This window comes from Hypanus sabinus, chromosome 25 (assembly GCF_030144855.1).
Source record: "Hypanus sabinus isolate sHypSab1 chromosome 25, sHypSab1.hap1, whole genome shotgun sequence".
Taxonomy (NCBI): Eukaryota; Metazoa; Chordata; class Chondrichthyes; order Myliobatiformes; family Dasyatidae; genus Hypanus; species Hypanus sabinus.
In genome coordinates, this window is record NC_082730.1 from 22,710,437 (window position 1) to 22,728,006 (window position 17,570).

Sequence of the window (17,570 nt, forward strand, 5' to 3'; positions counted from 1 at the left end):
GGGTCCATGGGCCCCAGATTGGGAACCCTTGCTTAGGGGGTATGATTAGGAAGAATGTCAATGTGAAAGTGTTGACATAATTAAATGAACAATTTATGAGATACAAAAGGATATTTAGACTGGAGATACTGTAGATATATAATCAAATAGTAGGTGAATAAGGGGGGATTAGTTATGGGAGACTTAGCCTTTCTTGATCCTCCAGCGTCCTATACTTTTGTGTTCTGATTACATTTAGATCCCAGAGAAATGTCTTACTAAGTACTATTCAGCCTTGACTAATTGCCAATGATGTTCCTGTGGATTGATGTTTAACAGAAAGTTTGCCATCCGTATCAATGTTCAGTTATGCCCATACTGAAGAGCTTATGAAGCGTGGATACTGCAGGTCTACAGCACGGTATATTAACTTCAATGTTCTCTGCCTATTTCTGTATCAGTAAATAAGATTCTTGCTCAGAATTACCGGGACTCAAGTATCCCCTCTCGAAAACTGGAGACAAATCCTGACCAACGGCAGTAACAAAAGAGCTGTCTTTTTCAGTAATTAAACAGCTATCACATCTGTCCTCTCAGGTGAGAGTATATCATCCCACAGAACTATTTCAAAGGACAGTCCAGTTATCTATGGTGTTGTATCCCTCAGCTAAATTTAGTAGAGTAAATGGTCTGGTCATTATTAAGTTGCTGCTTGTGGGCACTTGCAGTGCCAAATCAGTACCACACTTCCCTACATAACAATAGCAACTATTTAACTGGCTGTTACCTCAACATGGGCTGGGTACTGAGCCCATTGCTCTCACGTGGCTGCTGGGCCAAACACCCAAGCTAACACATCGTTAAGTTCACCAATGACGTGACGGTGGTGGGACCTATCACCAACAATGTTGAGACAGCCCACATACAGATGAGTTGGAAGAGCTTGTGGCCTGGTGCCAGGAAAATAACCTCTTCCTTAATGTCAACATGACAAAGCAGACAGTTATGGACTTCGGGAGAAGTCACACCGCCATTTACATCTGAGTGACAGCAGTTTCAAACTCCTTGGAATGCACATCATGCATAATCGCTCAAAGTCCCTGAACACAGTCAAGAAGGCTCATCAGCACACCTCTACTTTCTGATGAGGCTAAAGAGAGCTGGAGTTTGCACATCCATACTCACGTCATTCTACAGATGCATACTAGAGAGCACCCCAACATGCTCGGCGGTGCTTGGTATGGAAACTGTACTGTGGCAGACAGGAAGGCTCGACAATGGGCAGTCAAAACTGTCCAATGCATCACAGGCAATGACCTACCTACCATCAAGGACATATGCACAGAAAGGTGCTGGAAAAGAGCCAGTAACGTCATGAAGGATCCCACCCACCCTGTTCATGGACTGTTTCTTCCACTCACACCAAGGCCATCAGACTCAAGAACAGTTACTTTTCCCAAGCACTAAGAATGATCAACACCTTCACCCACTAACTCCACCGTGACTTTATTATTTCCCACCGTTTTATCAATTCCTAGGAACTTTCGCACTATTCTAGTGGTGGCTGGTATTGCAGTTTTCCGAAGATTTCCACAAATACTGTTGTGTAAGCCTAATCATTTAAAGCAATTGTGTAGTGACTTTGGGGTGATACCTGTTGTAGATATTACCAATGGGTCAGTCTATATACCCTGTTCATGTTCCATAGTCATTCCATTTCCTCTTTTAACAGCATATTTCTAGTGCTTTTGGCAAACGCATAATTCTCTGAAACTTCCACTGCCTCCAACTGGATCCCACCTCTAAACACATCTTTCCTTTCCTTCGCCTCCCCTCCCCCCACTTTCTGCTTTCCACAGGGATCACTGCCTATACAACTCCCTTGTCCATTCGTCCCTCCCTACAGATCTCCCTCCTGGCACTTATCCTTGCAGACGGAACAAGTTCTATACCATCTCCTTCACTGCCATTTACAGCCCCAAACAGTGAGACTTCACCTCTGTCTGTTGGGGTCATTTACTGTGTTCGCTGCTCCTAGTCTGGCCTCCTGTATATCGGTGATACCCAACGAAGATTGGGGGACCGCTTCGCCATGCATCTCAGCAGGATCTCCTGGTGACCACCCATTTTAATTCCACTTCCCATTCCTATTCTGATATGTCCTTCCATGGCCTCCTCCACTGTCGGGATAAGGCCACCCTTAGGTTGGAGGAACGACACCTTATATTTCATTTGGAAAGCCTCCAATCTGATGGCATGACCATCGATTCCTCAAACTTCCAGTAATACCTCCCCCTCCTTCACCATTTCCTATCCCCTTGTCCCTCTCTCATGTTATCTCCTTGCCCGCCCATCACTTCCCTCTAGTGCTCTCCCACCCCTCCCCCATTTTTCTTCCTTCCATGGCCTTCTGTCTCTTTCGCCAATCAACTTCCTAGCTCTCTACTTCATCCCTTCCCCTCCCAAGTTTCACTGATCACCTAGCGTTTCTCTCTCCCCTACCCCCACCTTTCAAAATTACGCCTCAGCATTTTTTCTCTAGTCCTGCCAAAGGGTTTTGGTCTGAAACTTTGACAGTATTTTTTATTCATAGATGCTGCCTAGCCTGTTGAGTTCCTCCAGCATTTTGTGTCTGTTGTTCAGATTTCCAGCATCCGCAGATCTCCTCTTGCTGTCTATCTATTTTATTGATTTCTGAATGTTGTGTATGCTTGGAATGGCTATATCGTAAGTTCTTTATTGTTTATCCTTTAGTATTTTATCTGGATGGTTATTATGGATTGTCCTAACTGTAATAATAGATCAGCTGTAATATAATTTGTAGGCCTCTGACTCTAAAACTGGATCAGGCTTATATTTATAGTAAGGTGTGGTGTCTTTTATGAGTTTGTATTTTAAAGCAAGATCTTGGAGGATGATCTTCGCCACTTGATTGTGCCTGTGTATGTAAACAGATTGAGTTAAACTGCTGCAGGATCCTGGGATGTGTTGGATGGTTTCTGGTTTCTTTTGGCATTTCCTGCATTTACGGTCTTGAATTTGTTGGTCTTTTATTTTGTGTTAGCTACCTGGTCCTGCATTGTCACTTCTGTTTCTGCGAAGAGGTCTCCAACTCTGAGCCAGTCATTTGATGCGTCCTTGTTGACATCTAGCCTGCTCATATCATGGAGGTTCCATTGGTTAACTTTTTCTTCTTTGGTGATATATCCTTCACTAAAATTCTTTTCGGGGTTGTGCTTTCATTTTAGTTTAGTGCTCTGTACTTCTTATCAGAATTCCAAATGCTTGCATGGAGTGCTGAATCCTGTTTTAGTTGATGAAAATATATCCTTAAAAGTTTTGTGTTGTATAAATTTATTATTATTACTATTGTTTTTATTTGCACAGCTTGTTTTCTTTTGCAAATTGGTTGTCAGTCTTTGTTGTTTTTCACTGAATGCCTGCAAGAAAATGAATCTTAGGCAGTATATGGAGACATATGCCTACTTTGATAATAAAGTTACTTTGAATTTTGAATAATAAACTTGTACCATACCAATACCAGCTCCTCTATTTATAATAGAAGTTCTGCAAAAGGGCTGGTTAGGAGTAACAGTAGTAGTGTGATACCAGTGCAATATATCGTCTACCTCATTAAGACCTGCCCTCTAACGACCTAATCTTCACTGTCGTTTTCCAGGATCTCTGGGCACAGCTGGGCGAGTATGCAACAAGTCCTCCCGTGGCATGGACGGTTGTGAGGTGATGTGCTGCGGCCGGGGCTACGACACGACGCGGGTCGCGCGCGTTACCAAGTGCGAGTGCAAGTTCCACTGGTGCTGTGCAGTCAAGTGCAAGGAGTGCCAAGAGACAGTTGACTTCCACACCTGCAAAGCACCGAAACGCGCTGAGTGGCTGGATCAGACTTGATGGCGGCGAGCAGCGCCGCCTCAACTGTGCGTGGAAGCGCGTGGCATTTTGGGAGTTGTAGTTTAGCTGCATGGCTTGTCATTTTTTTCATTACAGTAATACTCTGCAAAGCACCAAAGTGGACTACACCTCCCAGGGGACCATTTTGAAACCATTGGACAAGTTCAGTAAATCACCGCATATTCCTTATGAATGGGGGGAATGGCAGTCTAAGAGTAAATCCGATACAATTTGCGATACTATTTTAAGCGGAACGGTGCAACTGCCATTGAATGAGAGACTTTATTAAGTGAAGACCGTGGCCTCTATAGCTGTCGTAATGAGGACCGCCCTGTAGCATCCGCTGCATGCGACTAATATCTCCAGTCTGGTATTTCTTATTTTTTATTATTGGTATGTCAACGCCTTATTATTAAGTGGACAAGCTGCTGACTGCTCCTTAAGATTATTCAGAGGGATATGAAGCTGTACCAGAAAACAAGGGCCTGCACTTTCTAAAGGCAGTTGTATAACTGTATTAACAAGACAACCTGCACTATGGACTTTAGCTACGTGGGGATAGCAGAGAGTGGGTGTGAGAGACAGCGGGAGAGAAAGAGACTTACTGGGATATGACTATCTGTTGATTTGAATTCACGTCAGGAGCTACAGCCTTCAACTGTAAAGGGATGTCTGTGAAGACATTAGGGAATGAGGTTCAGCTCCGGCTTACTGCTGTTGGTTTCAATAGTGCAAACTCACCTGTACTTTTTTATGGTTAAATATTTTATAAAATATTGTTATAATTCTTACACTGCTACTGGTATGTTAATGTTTGGCAGACTTCAAGTGCTGTTTCTGCAGTCTAAGTTGATGCAAAAACTTGCATAATACACTGTACTGTACATTTCAATCACCCCACCTAAGTATCTTGTTTGTAATTCCACCAAGAAATGTTTTTTCTAATTAAAATGAGAGAAAAAAATTGGGATGGACCCCCCGTTCTGATTATTTAAAGTTCTGTGAGCCCTTGTAGGTTAGTCAAGGGAATGAACAAGTGAACCACATGAATGAAATAACAGAAGACATTTTCACAGAATGACTGTTGAAAACCTGAAACCTCCCCCAGTGGTAGCCCATAACCATTTGGCTGGAGTGGTGGATCAGGAAGAAGATGCTAACTTCATTCTCACCAAAAAAAATACCCTAATACTATGCAAGACCCGAACTTTCAGAGAATGGCTGGAAGTACACAGGATTATTATTATTATTATTATTATTATTATTATTATTATTATCATCATCATCATCATATTCATCATCATCATCATCATCATCATCATCATCATCTAATCATTTTCATTTTCAAAGGAAATATGTAATAACAAAGCTGGTTTCTCATAAAGAGGTCAGCAAGTACCATTAACTTGCCTCAAACATTGCTGTTGTCTGTTTCTTTCTTGCATTTCTGTATAAATTTCAAGTTTGGTGCTTTATTGTGTATTTTTTTTATATGTTGTGTGCCATACTCTGCCAGAGCCTCAGCGACCACTTTTTTTTTCAAGTGGTTGTCTTGGAGGAAAGATTCTGTGAATGGTCCCCCAACTCCTTCTCACGGATGGAAAGCGTGTCCGGGAGTGGCCCGACTGGATTCGAACTCAGGAATCTTCGCTTCGGAGTCTGGCATTGATGTCACTACACCACCAGCCGGCCCATTATTGTGTATATATTCCATATAAAGATGGAGCTGCATATTTAATGGGTTCTGTCTTTGGGTGAAGCATCTAAAAGAGACCTTGGGGTGAAATGGTTTAATTAAAGGATTCTGAATTGGAATAATACTCTTCTCTGTTAGTGTTAGGTAGGTGGCGCACTCCAAAGTTTCATTGGAATGACCATACCAACCTTGGAAAGTAAGCCTGGCTTTTATACCACTGACATTCTGATTCCGAGGACACTGCTGCTGAGGTAATGCATCTTTTTGAAGTACAAGTTCACGGCCATGAATTTGGCCTTGCTCCTATATCATTTCATGATAGCACATCAAGGAGGTTTCCATTCCACTGGTGGGAGGCTGAATATAAATGCTAGTGCTGGTGTGAACTTACCAAGTCTAAACACAATACGGAACCTATTAAATACACAGCTCCACTCAATATAGAATCTGACTCTTGTGTACTGATTTAAACCTGACACAGGGTAACAAGGATTTTTGCTGACGATGAACAATATAGTTATTCTGTCCCAAGGTAATGAAACCAAACATTGTCTCTATAATGCTACATAAAAATGCCAGTGGGTTGCCAGAGAAAGAGTAATTGCAGAGTGACTACAATTCTGAGGGTTCGGTGTCAGGAAGGATTAGATAAATAGAGAGCATCATGTCACTGGAAGAGAGATGATTAAGCTTGGTACTGATAAACTCTAACATAGCAGAGATGTTCAAAGTAAATTTACTCTACTACCTTGAGATTCATTTTCTTGCAGGCATTTACAGGATATAAAGAAATACAATAGAATTTATGATAAAGGATGACAAACAACCATTGCACAAAAGAAGACAAACGTGCAAATAATAAATTAAAAAATACTGGGAACGTAACTTGTGGAGTCCTTGAAAGGGAGTCCATTGGTTGAGGAATCAGTGCAGTGTGGGGTGAGTGAAGTTATCCACTCTGGTTCAGGAGCTCTTATCAAGCAACTATCAAACGGACTAGACAAAATTGACATGGATATCTGCAATATGATCTGGTGATTTTTGAAGATGTAACTGGAAGAACCCATACAGGAAAAACTAGTGCATATGGTGTTTTTTAAGAGGCCCATGATAAAGTCCCACATAAGACACAACCAACGTGCAAAAAGAAGGAAAATTCTGCAAATAAAAATAAGTGATACTGAACATGAGTTGTAGAGTCCTTGAAAGTGAGCGCACCGGTGACGGAGTAAGTTCATTGTTGAGGTGAGTGAAGTTACCCACACTGGTTCAGGAGCTTGATGATCGTTGGGCAATAACTGTTCCTGAACCAGATGGTGCAGGACCTAAGGCTCCTGAACCTCCTGCCTGATGGTAGTAGTGAGAAGAGAGCATGGATAATGGGGGGCTCTTGATGGTGGATGCTACTTTCTTGTGGGAGAACTCTGTGTATGTGTGCTGAATGATGGGGAGGGCTTTGTCTGTGATGGACTGGGCTGTATTCACAACTTACTGTAGACTTTTCCATTTAATGGATGAGGGGGAACTGGTTCTCATTGTAATGGAATCCAGAGCCAGTGGTATTTAAATAATTAGTCACTGAGAATCAAATTTTAAAAGGGGTAAATTTCTTAATGCAGGAATTATTGAAGCAGAGAGCTTGATGTAGTTTTGAGAGAAAAGTCAAGAGAAGGGCAGGATGAAGAGATAGAATTAGAGTGGGAAGAAGCGCTTCTGGAGTATAAACATTGGTGGAGACTAGTTGGACAAAATGTCCTGTTCCGTCCACAACAAAAACATAAAATTCTACAAACAATCTCTATGTCAAGTGGTGTCTGTGGAGACAGAAAGAGGGTTAACATGTCAGGCCAATGATCATTCATCAGATTGGGAAGTCAGAGAGATTTAATCATTTTTTAATTAAGCACAGAGCCAAGGAAAAGGTCAGGATGAGAGAGAAGGGAACAAAAGGGAAGATCTGGGATGAAATGATAAATGTAATTCTGTCCCACATTAAAAGTGCAGCAGGGGCTGAAACTGAAGTGCAGGCGTGGTGGTAGGTGGTTGTTGTGACTGGAACCCTGTGGGCTTCTCATTCATTACTCTGGAGCACTCGTCTGTTGCTGATGGGGTCACAGTACAGAGGCACGTGCATTGTTTCAGACCACCCAGCATACATTACAACTTCTATTCTGGCTGCCTTGAGGAAAAATTCCTCCATCCATTCGCCTCTGGGCAGTGAAGGAGATTGTGGGGGGGGGGGGGGGGGGGTGAAAGGTTGTCTTTCTCGTCACTCTAACCCCAAACAGCTCTACGTTCTCCCTTCGCATCTCCCCAACACAACTACTATCGGCAGCAACACTCACCTCTGCTGTCCCCAACACAAAGCCACAATCATTTCTCCTGCTTATCCGTTCATTGTCTTTATACTGTGAGTGTTACCACTGTGTTCTTGGTAACAGTATCCCTATCAGGTACTGTGATAGCAAAGGTTTCGTTCTGAAATCTTCTTATGACAGAGTAGTGTGACTGAAGAAGAGGGAGGATAATTCACAAACAGAAGTGAACTACATGTTATTGTAGAAATGATAGAAACCGCATCTGTATCTTTTTAATCATTTTAATTTCTTCTCTTTTTCCCTTATAACTTCCAATAGTTTTCTTTTATTATTTTAAGTGGCCCTGGCACACCGGTTTTTCTTTCCCAAGTTATGGGTTGGCAGAGATGTCTGCCTTTCATTTATTGCCTAACACAGGTGGCTGCTTGAGACGGCACTTGGAGTATTTGACCAGTTTTGGGCCCTTTATCTCAGAAAGGACGTGCTGACATTGGAGAGGGTCCAGAGGAGCCACGAGAATCATCTCAGGAATGAAAAGGTTAACGTATGGGGAGCATTTCTTTAGCCAGAGAGTGGTGGATCTGTGGAATCCTTTGCCATAGGCAGCTGCGGAGGCCAAGTCTTTATGTATATTTAAGGCAGAGACTGATAGATTCTCAATTGGTCAGGGCATGAAGGGATATGAGAAGGCAGGAGACTGGGATGCAGAGGAAAACTGGATCAGCCATGATGAAATAGCAGAGCATACTTGATGGGCCAAATGGCCTAATTCTGCTCTTGTGTGTTATGGTTTTATTTGATGGCTCTGGGCCTGTACTTGCTGTAGTTTAGAGTAATGGATGGGGAATCTCATTTGAAAGCTACTGAATATTGAAAGGCCTAGACAGGGTAGACGTGGAGAGGATGTTTCATATAGTGGGGGAGACTAGGACCAGAGGGCACAGCCTCAGAATAGAGGGAATTTAATGCAGAATGGAGAGGAAGAAGAATTTAATTAGCCAGATGGTGGTGAATCTGTGGAATTCATTGTCACAGATGGTTGTGGAGTATACTTAAAGGTGGAGGTTGATTGATCCGCAATTAGAATGGGCGTCAAATATTATGGGGAGAAGGCAGAAGAATGGGGTTAAGATGGATAATAAATCAGCCCTGATGGAATGGCGGAGCAGACTCGATGGGCCAAATGGCCTAATTCTGCCCCTATGTCTCATGATCTAAGTGTTGGTTGGTATGTCATTGTAAAGGACATTTGGAGGTCAATCACACAGCTGTGGAACTAGAGTCTACAGCCTGTGTTAGGCTATACCAAACTGGAGCAATAGGGCCCCTTTTTAAATCAAATCTTAACCTGAGTTTAACATCTGGCAGCACAGTAGCGTAGTGGCTAGCATAGCGCTTTTCAGTGTCAGCAGTAAGATCGGGTTCAATTCCTGCATGTACGTTCTCCCTGTGACGGTGTGGGTTTCCTCTGGGAACTCCAGTTTACTCAAAAGATGTGTGAATTAGGGTTACTAAGTCATGCGCAAGGTATGCTGGCACCAGAAGCAAGGCTACACTTGCAGGCTGCCCCGTCATATATTTTGACTGTGTTGGTTGTGAACACAAGTGCCACATGTTATTGTGTGCTTCGATGTTTCAATGCACGTACGACAAATAAAGCTCATCTTTGTCCTTAACATCTAAGGATTTGAATTAAACCCAGAAAATGCTGGAAACACTCAGCAGTTTATGGAAAGAGATCCAGTTAATGCTTAGGTGAAGGCCCTTCATCAGAACTGCGTGTTCTCAACATTTTCTGTCTTTATTTCAGACTTCTGGCATCTGCTATTTCTTTTATTTTTCATTTAAGAATTTAAATTCATATTGTTTGCATTAGTCAAGATTTGATTGATAATGCTGTATCACAACAAAGCAACGCAGCACAGTTCTCCCGGTTTCTTAATTGCTTCCTTTGCCAAAACCAATTCTTCTTGGAGTCTTCTGTGCAACACAAAATGTCCAATTAACTCCACTCAGACTTATTTAAAAAAAAGTGGAGAGAGAAGTTTCTTGGCCTAACCATTTTTCATTCTGTAATTATATCTGATAAGAGGCTGTTTTAATAGATCTTTTTCTGACAAAGTGTAGTTGGAACTTTTTCTCAGTTTATCACAGGACAGGCAAATAAAATAACCAAGTGTGAAATTGTCAGTCTTGTTAACTAATATAAAGTTCCAGATTAGGAGAGACTTAATCCAATGGGAAGCCAAAGTCATTGCTTTGGACTACAGCTTGGAGCATCATTACCTATCCTTCCTTCCCCCTTCTCTGACGGACACTAAGCAAAATTTTCAGTACACTGGTAAAGCGCTTGAAGCCCAGATATCCTTCCAACCACATAACTGTGTTATCACAAAGGCTGCTCACTTCATCTCCATACCATGCCCAATTTCAGCCTCTTCCTCGGTTCAAGTGCTGCCGATACCCTGCCCACCACCATCCATAGCCTTGATCTTTGCTGCCCGCACGTTAACTGTTCACTCATCACTTCCGTGTGACAATAGACAATAGGTGCAGGAGTAGGCCATTCGGACCTTCTAGCCAGCACCGCCATTCACTGTGATCATGGCTGATCATACACAATCTGTACCCCGTTCCTGCCCTCTCCCCATATCCCTTGACCCCTCTATCTATAAGAGCTCTATCTAACTCTCTCTTGAATGCATCCAGAGACTTGGCCTCCACTGCCTTCTGGGGCATAGCATTCCACGTATCCACCACTCTCTGGGTGAAAAAGTTTTTCCGCATCTCAGTTCTAAATGGCCTACCCCTTATTCTTAAACTGTGGCCTCTAGTTCTGGACTCACCCATCAGCGGGAACATGCTTCCTGCCTCCAGTGTGTCCAAACCCTTAATAATCTTATATGTTTCAATCAGATCCCCTCTCATCCTTCTAAGTGCACAGAATTACACTCAAGTTGGAGGAGCAGCACCTTATATTCTGTCTGAGTAGCCTCCAACCTGATGGCATGAACATTGATTTCTCAGACTTCTGGTAATTACCCACCCCTCCTCTTCTCCTTCGCCATTCCCCATTCTTGCTCCCCTCTCACACCTTCTCTTCTTATTTGCCCATCACCTCCCTCTGGTGCTCCTCCCCCTTCCCTTTTTTCCATAGTCTTCAGTCCTCTCCAATCAGATTCCTGTTTCTCCAGCTCTTTATATCTTCCACCAATCAATTTCCCAGCTCTTTACTTCACTCTCTCCCCACCTCCACCTCTCCCCTCCCCCTTTTCACATCTTGCCTGTCACCTTGTACTTCTTCCTCCACTCTCCCCTCTTACCCTGGCTTCTTCCCCCTTCCTTCCCAGTCCTGATGAAAGGTCTTGGCCCGAAACATCAACTATTTATTCCTATCCATAGATGCTGCCTGACCTGCTGAACTCTCCAACACATTGTGTGTAATGGTCTAGATTTCCAGCATCTGCAGTACCTCTTGTGTCTATAAAATCACCGTCCTTACTTTCAAATCCGTACCTTTGTCCTTCTTTCTCTTGTGGATCCTTCCACATCCTGGTTATACTCTAACCTCTGTGTACCAGCATTGGCCCTCTGGCATCCTGATTTTAATCACTGTCAAGGCTTCTATCATTAGGCCATGTGTAGAAATCCCAAAAACTTGTTGATCAGCCCTTCACCTCGAAAGTTCTGGAAACTTGCTTCTTGCATCAAGCTTTGTTTAAAACATCTGCACCTGTGGCTTGAAGGTTAAACTATTTTGGGAATTATTCCTCTGAAGTGCCTTGGGAAAGTTTCCTAAGCATAAACCACTGTATGCGCTCTTGTCTACTTTATTAGGTATACCTCAATAATGCAAATATCTAATCAGCCAATCATGTGGCAGCAATTCAATGCTAAAAAGCATTCAGACGTGCTCATGAGGTTCAGTTGTTGTGCAGACCAAACATCAGAATGGAGAAAAATTGTGATCTAAGTAACTTCGACTGTGGAGTGATTGTTGGTGCCAGACAGGGTGGTTAGAGTATATTAAAAGCTGCTGTTCTCCTGGGATTGTCATGCACAACAGTCTCTAGAGTTTACAGAGGATGGTGTGAGAAACAAAAAGACATTCAGTGATCCAGTGAGCAGCAGCTCCACGAGCAAAATCCTTTATCACTGAGGGAGGTCAGAGCAGAATGATCAGTCTGCTTCAAGCTGACAGGAAGGGGACAATAGCTCAAACAAACACGCATTATAATAATGGTGTCCAGAAGAGCACCTATGAATGCACAACACGTTGAACCTTGACGTAGATAGGCTACAGCAGCTGAAGACCACGAACACACTCTCAGTGGCAACTTTATTAGGTACAGGAGGTGCCTGATAAAGTGTAAATACCAACTGCTGATTTAGAGAGGAAGAAATTTTGAGATTGGGAATTGTGATATGGGAATGATTTTTTTGAATTAAAAGACAAACTGCTGAAGGAACTCAGCAGGCCAAGCTACATCTTAGGAGAGAGGTGGACAGACAGCATTCTGGGGCTCATCTTGACTACAGCAGTAGACATCACAGAGGAGTAGTATTTAGAGAGGGTCTCACAGAACAACTATCGAAGTGAGCAGAAAACTTCTTAAAAGTGGGCATCCGGTCCAAATGAAGGGTCTTGACCTGAAATATCAACCATCGATGCTCCATAGATTCTACCTGACCCAGCAGTTTGTCTTTTGCTCTTTTGCTTCAGGTTCCGGCATCTGTGGTCTCTTGTAGCTCCAGTAATGTTTTTGATAGCTGTTGAACTTGGACAAGGCAATTGCTCCTGAATCAGCCCAGTTTGATTCAAGAAATAACGGTACATCAGATGTCCACTTCACACTGGAGCTTATCTGGTTAATGCAACCTCTTCCTATCCAGCTATTTGGATCACTTCACCAGACACTTGGACAATAAAAGCAATAGCACTTGTACTTAAGTTTGTATTTTCTTTTCTCAAACACAAGGTTCAACATTGTATCTTGTATTTGAGGACAAATCTACATTTACAGTTATTTGGCAAAAGATCATTGTATTAAATATTTTAAAAACTTTCGTCACAGCAAAGAGCAATTTGGACCTTCCAACAGTACATCACAGGATTAACAAGGCGTGAAATGGTCAGTCTCGTGGTTTAACTCATCAACATAAAAGTAGATGAGCAGAAACCTCTTCCAACAAAAAGGTTTAACTCTGAACCTCTTCTCCATCAGTAGGAGAGAAGATGAAGCCCCCTGTCAGCAAAGAAGGCAATTCGTCATAGAATGAGAGGAGTAGCACATTGCAAATACTTTCACACTTACACGTGGTTAAAGGGATTTAATAGCAGTTGAGGTTTCTGCCACATCTACAGAGCAGATATTAAAGACGTGGACTGAGGTTTAGTTGTCCAGGTGTTCTGATGAGGAAAATGTATCCAAATCAACCCCATCCCTACACCCCTCAATTGAACATTGTTACTGCCTGACTTAGTGAGTCAAAGTCCAACTAAATCTAGTATCAAAGTATGTGTATGTCATCAAATACTACCCTGAGGTTCACTTCCTTGCAGGCATCTACAGGAAAATAAAGAAATTCAATAGAATTTATGAAAAACTATACATGAGGACTGAGAGACAACCAGAAGACTAGCGTAGCTGGAATGTAGATTTGCATACTGCAATCACAGATGTAGATCAGATAGTCAGATTATGTAAACTTGGACGAATGATGAGCACTAAATAATATAAGTTGTTATGTGAGCATGGCAGTAGCAACCTTTGACAGATTACTCATCACACCCAAAGCAAAGCAACATATCAATGATTGGGTTACATTGGATCACTCTGAATCAGAATCAGATTTATTCTCACTGACTTTAGTCTAGAAATTTGTTGTTTGTAACGGCAGTACAGTGCAGACATAACAAATTATTATAAGTTACAATAAATATCTTCGGCTGTCCATCGATTTTCGATGATGACTGAGGCCTGGGCAGGGTTGTATGGAAGACCGGCAGTTGCCCATGCTGCAAGTCTCCCCTCTCCACACCACCGATGTTGTCCAAGGGAAAGGTACTAGGACCCATACAGCTTGGCACCGGTGTCGTCGCAGAGCAATGTGTTGTTAAGTGCCTTGCTCAAGGACACAACATGCTGCCTCAGCTGAGGCTCGAACTAGTGACCTTCAGATCACTAGACCAATGCCTTAGCCACTTGGTGACGCGCCAACACTTACAATAAATAATAAATAGTGCAAAAGAGGAACAGCAAGGTAATGTTCACGGACCATTCAGAAATCTGATGGCAGAGGGGAAGAAGCTGTTCCTAAGACAATGAGTGTGTGTCTTCAGGCTCCTGTACCTCCTGCCTATTGGTAGTGACAAGAAGAGGACGCGTCCTAGGTGGTGAGTGTCCTGCCACCTTCTTGAGGCAGGACCTTTTGAAGGGCTCCTTCATGGTGTGGAAGCTTGTGCCAATGGAGGAGGGGGCTGAGCCTACAACTCTCTGAAGCCTCTTACGATCGGGGCATCTATACCGATGGTGATGCAACTAGTACGAACGTTCTCCACAGTACATCTGTAGAAATTTGGTAAAGAATCAAATCTCCTCTGTATATTAAAGTCATCTATTTTCCAGTAAATTGGATTTATCCAATAATTTTAATTGTGGGAATTTGGAATACTGGCTAATCAAAATTGGTTAATTCTCAATTAGGGTCAGTGGACAGTGTCTGCTGTAATTGGAGCAGACTAGTGTGACACACAGCAGGATGGTAATCTAATTATGGCTTATACGTAGATGAACAGACACTGGGGAGAAAGCTCTAGACGGAACAGGTTCATGGAGTTTATAATAATAACCTCAACATTTCATTCTGTCTCTTCAAAGTACCAGGTTCTTCACAGATGTGTTATGCGGAGAGTTACGAGGACCAATGACAAGAAGACTTGTGGGTTTGGTTAAGGTTTAGCAGTGGGGCGGGGGAGGAAGAAGTAGTTTGAAGAGGGAGTTCACAGGCTTCGGGCCTGGACTGTCAAAGGTTCGTGCCCCAATGCTTCAGCAACAAGGGGAGGGGGGGAGCTTTGAAAAGATGCCAGAAACGGTGCAGTGGACGGCTTAGAGGGACAGCTGGTTGAGCTGCTGACTCACAGTTGTGGTAGTCCAGGTTCAATCCTTACCTCTGGTACCATCTCTGTGGATTGTCACATTCTCCCCGTGGCTGTGGTCATTTCCTCGTTGGGTGCTATTCTCCCCTTCCCTAAAAATATGTGAGCCGTACAATAAATGAGCCACTGTAAATTTCCCATTTTATGTTGACGGGTTAAAGTCGAGGTGAAGAATGAGGAGAATAGGATCAGTGTAGGCCAGAGGTTCCCAACTCTTTTTTTTATGCCAGGGACCCCTACCATTAACTGAGGGGTCCTTGGACCTCAGGTTGGGAATCTCTGGTATAGGCTGAGTGTAGCTTGACATTGACTGTCAGTGATTGGATTTGGTCGATCAGAAGAAGTTATAGGGAAAGGTTGAATAGATTAGGACTTTATTCCCATGAGAATGAGGGGAAATTTGATAGGGGTATTCAAAATCATAGATCGGGTAAATGTTAGCAGGCTTCTTCCACTGAGGTTGGGTGAGACTAGAATTATTATTACTAGAAATGGGTGAGACTATAGGTCATGGGCTAAGGGTGAAAGGTGAAATATCTAATGGGAACCTGAGGAGAAACTTCTTCACTCAGAGAGTGGTGGGAGTGTGGAACGAGCTGCCTGCAGAAGTGATGGATGTGGGTTCAATTTCAACATTTAAGAGAAATTTAGGTAGGGGTATGGAGGGGCTACTCGGTCGTTGGGATTAGGCAGAATAATAGTTTGGTATGGACCAGATACATCTGAAGAAGCTGTTTCTCTACTGTAGTACTCTAAAGCAGGGGGTTCCCAACCTGAGGTCCAAGGACCCCTCGGTTAATGGTAGGGGCCCATGGCATAAAAATGGTTGGGAACTCAGCTCTAAAGGGTCTGTGTCTGTGACTCAGGAGCCTGAAATTCTCTGGGGATTGTGGACCAGCAAGGAGTTAGAGAGATGAAGCCACTGAATATTTGCAATACTATGATTTGAATTTTAAGGCTAAGGATTAGCTGAACTGACTGCTTTCTGCAATTCAGTGAGCAAGTTTTAAAAATGATAAGCAAACACCTTGGGTACAGAGGTGTCATTGACACCAATTTAAACTGTCAACCCTTCAAGGAGATTCTTAAAGCGGCATGATTTTAAGGTGATTGGAGGAAAGTACAGGGGGTGTATCAAAGGGTTTTTTTTACACAAAGACTGTTGGGTGTGTGGAACACCCTGCTAAGGGAGGTGGTAGACTCAGATATATTAGTTAGGCACATGGATGATAGAAAAAATGAAGGGTTATATGGGAAAGACTAGCCACCCAGTGATGTAGTGACATCTGTAATGGACTTGAAGGCGAATGGTCGTGAGTTCGATTCCAGCCAGCTCCTTGCACACTTTCCATCCATGCTGGATTGAGCGTCAAGCTAGCAAGTTGGCCTCGTAAAAAAATAGTCAAATGCTACGGAAATGGCAGAAATGCCACCCGATGTGCCACAAGGCATGAAAAGGAACAACAATGTGGGAAGGAGGAGCTAGATTGATTTTGGAGGAGATTAAACATTGGCATAGCATCATGGGTCAAAGGGCTTGTACTGTGCAGTAGTGTTTTATGTTCTATGAGGAATGGGGTAAAAAAAAGAGATGAAATTGGTAGATGACGATTTAACAGAAAAAGAACAGTTGTTTTGTAACATCTCTGCCATTCATGATGTGTCTTCAGTTTATCGCGCCTCAATTAAGATTAACGCTGATGTTAAAGATGGCTCCTCAGTCACCTTCTTGTCCAGGTCTGTTCATTTACCGGAGGAAGATGGGATGGGGATGACATGGGGAAGGTGACAAGCTGGGAGTCAAAGCTTGACAAAAGATGTCAGCAGTAAAACTGCACTATATGCTTTGCCCCCAGGTGTTTCATCCAAAACTTGAGTGCATCTATGTTGTCACCCAGAGGCAGAAAGGTAACTGACAGCATTTCTCAAACTTGCTCCCTTTCCCATCCTCCAGTGGGTACTTGGCAGGCAGGCAGCTTGCTAATGCGGACAAGTGATGAGAAGCATACTGTCGGCGAGTCAGATCTCTGCTGATGGTTGCAGTAGCTGAAGGGGGTGGCCATGAAACGGGATCCTCTGCAATTCACCTGCACTTCACAAACCTCTGCATCTGCCCCCCACTCACCTGAAAGAAATCCATTAATTGCAGCTTCCCGAGGTTAACCCTCAGTCAGGCCAAAACAAACACAAACACAGACAGCCTGAACCTCCTTAGGGTACAACATCCTACCTTGATGTCGTTTATTCAGATGGCCACTTACTACAATCAGGAATGCGCAGCCTGAAATGGCAGTGGAAGAAAATCCATTACCACCTTTCTAAAGAGAGGTGGCTAAACATACAACCTTAAGTGAAAGCTTGGTGGTGGAGTGAGGCCAGCAGGCAAACTTGCTCAGAGAGCAGGAATATGCATAGTGGTCAAAATGGCCTCATTCTGGGAAGTGATTCTATGACCAGTTATATTTTTTCACTCATCGTGGTCCTAAATAGTTCTCCTGACTAAGGAGTG

General features: G+C 43.1%; 1 protein-coding gene across 4 annotated transcripts in view; it reads left to right on the forward strand.

Moving 5' to 3' along the window:
• Positions 1–17,570, forward strand: part of wnt2bb (wingless-type MMTV integration site family, member 2Bb) — a 128,906-nt gene that overhangs the window by 102,242 nt on the left and 9,094 nt on the right. For 3 of the 4 annotated variants that reach the window (XM_059950295.1, XM_059950294.1, XM_059950297.1), the window contains one exon: positions 3,659–5,137. The exons of the other annotated variant lie outside the window; for it this stretch is intronic. In XM_059950295.1, coding sequence (XP_059806278.1) covers positions 3,659–3,888 — 230 coding nt within the window. In that variant the 3' untranslated portion in view covers positions 3,889–5,137. Of the gene's footprint in view, positions 1–3,658; positions 5,138–17,570 lie in introns of those variants that run through there. 4 annotated transcript variants of the gene reach the window in all.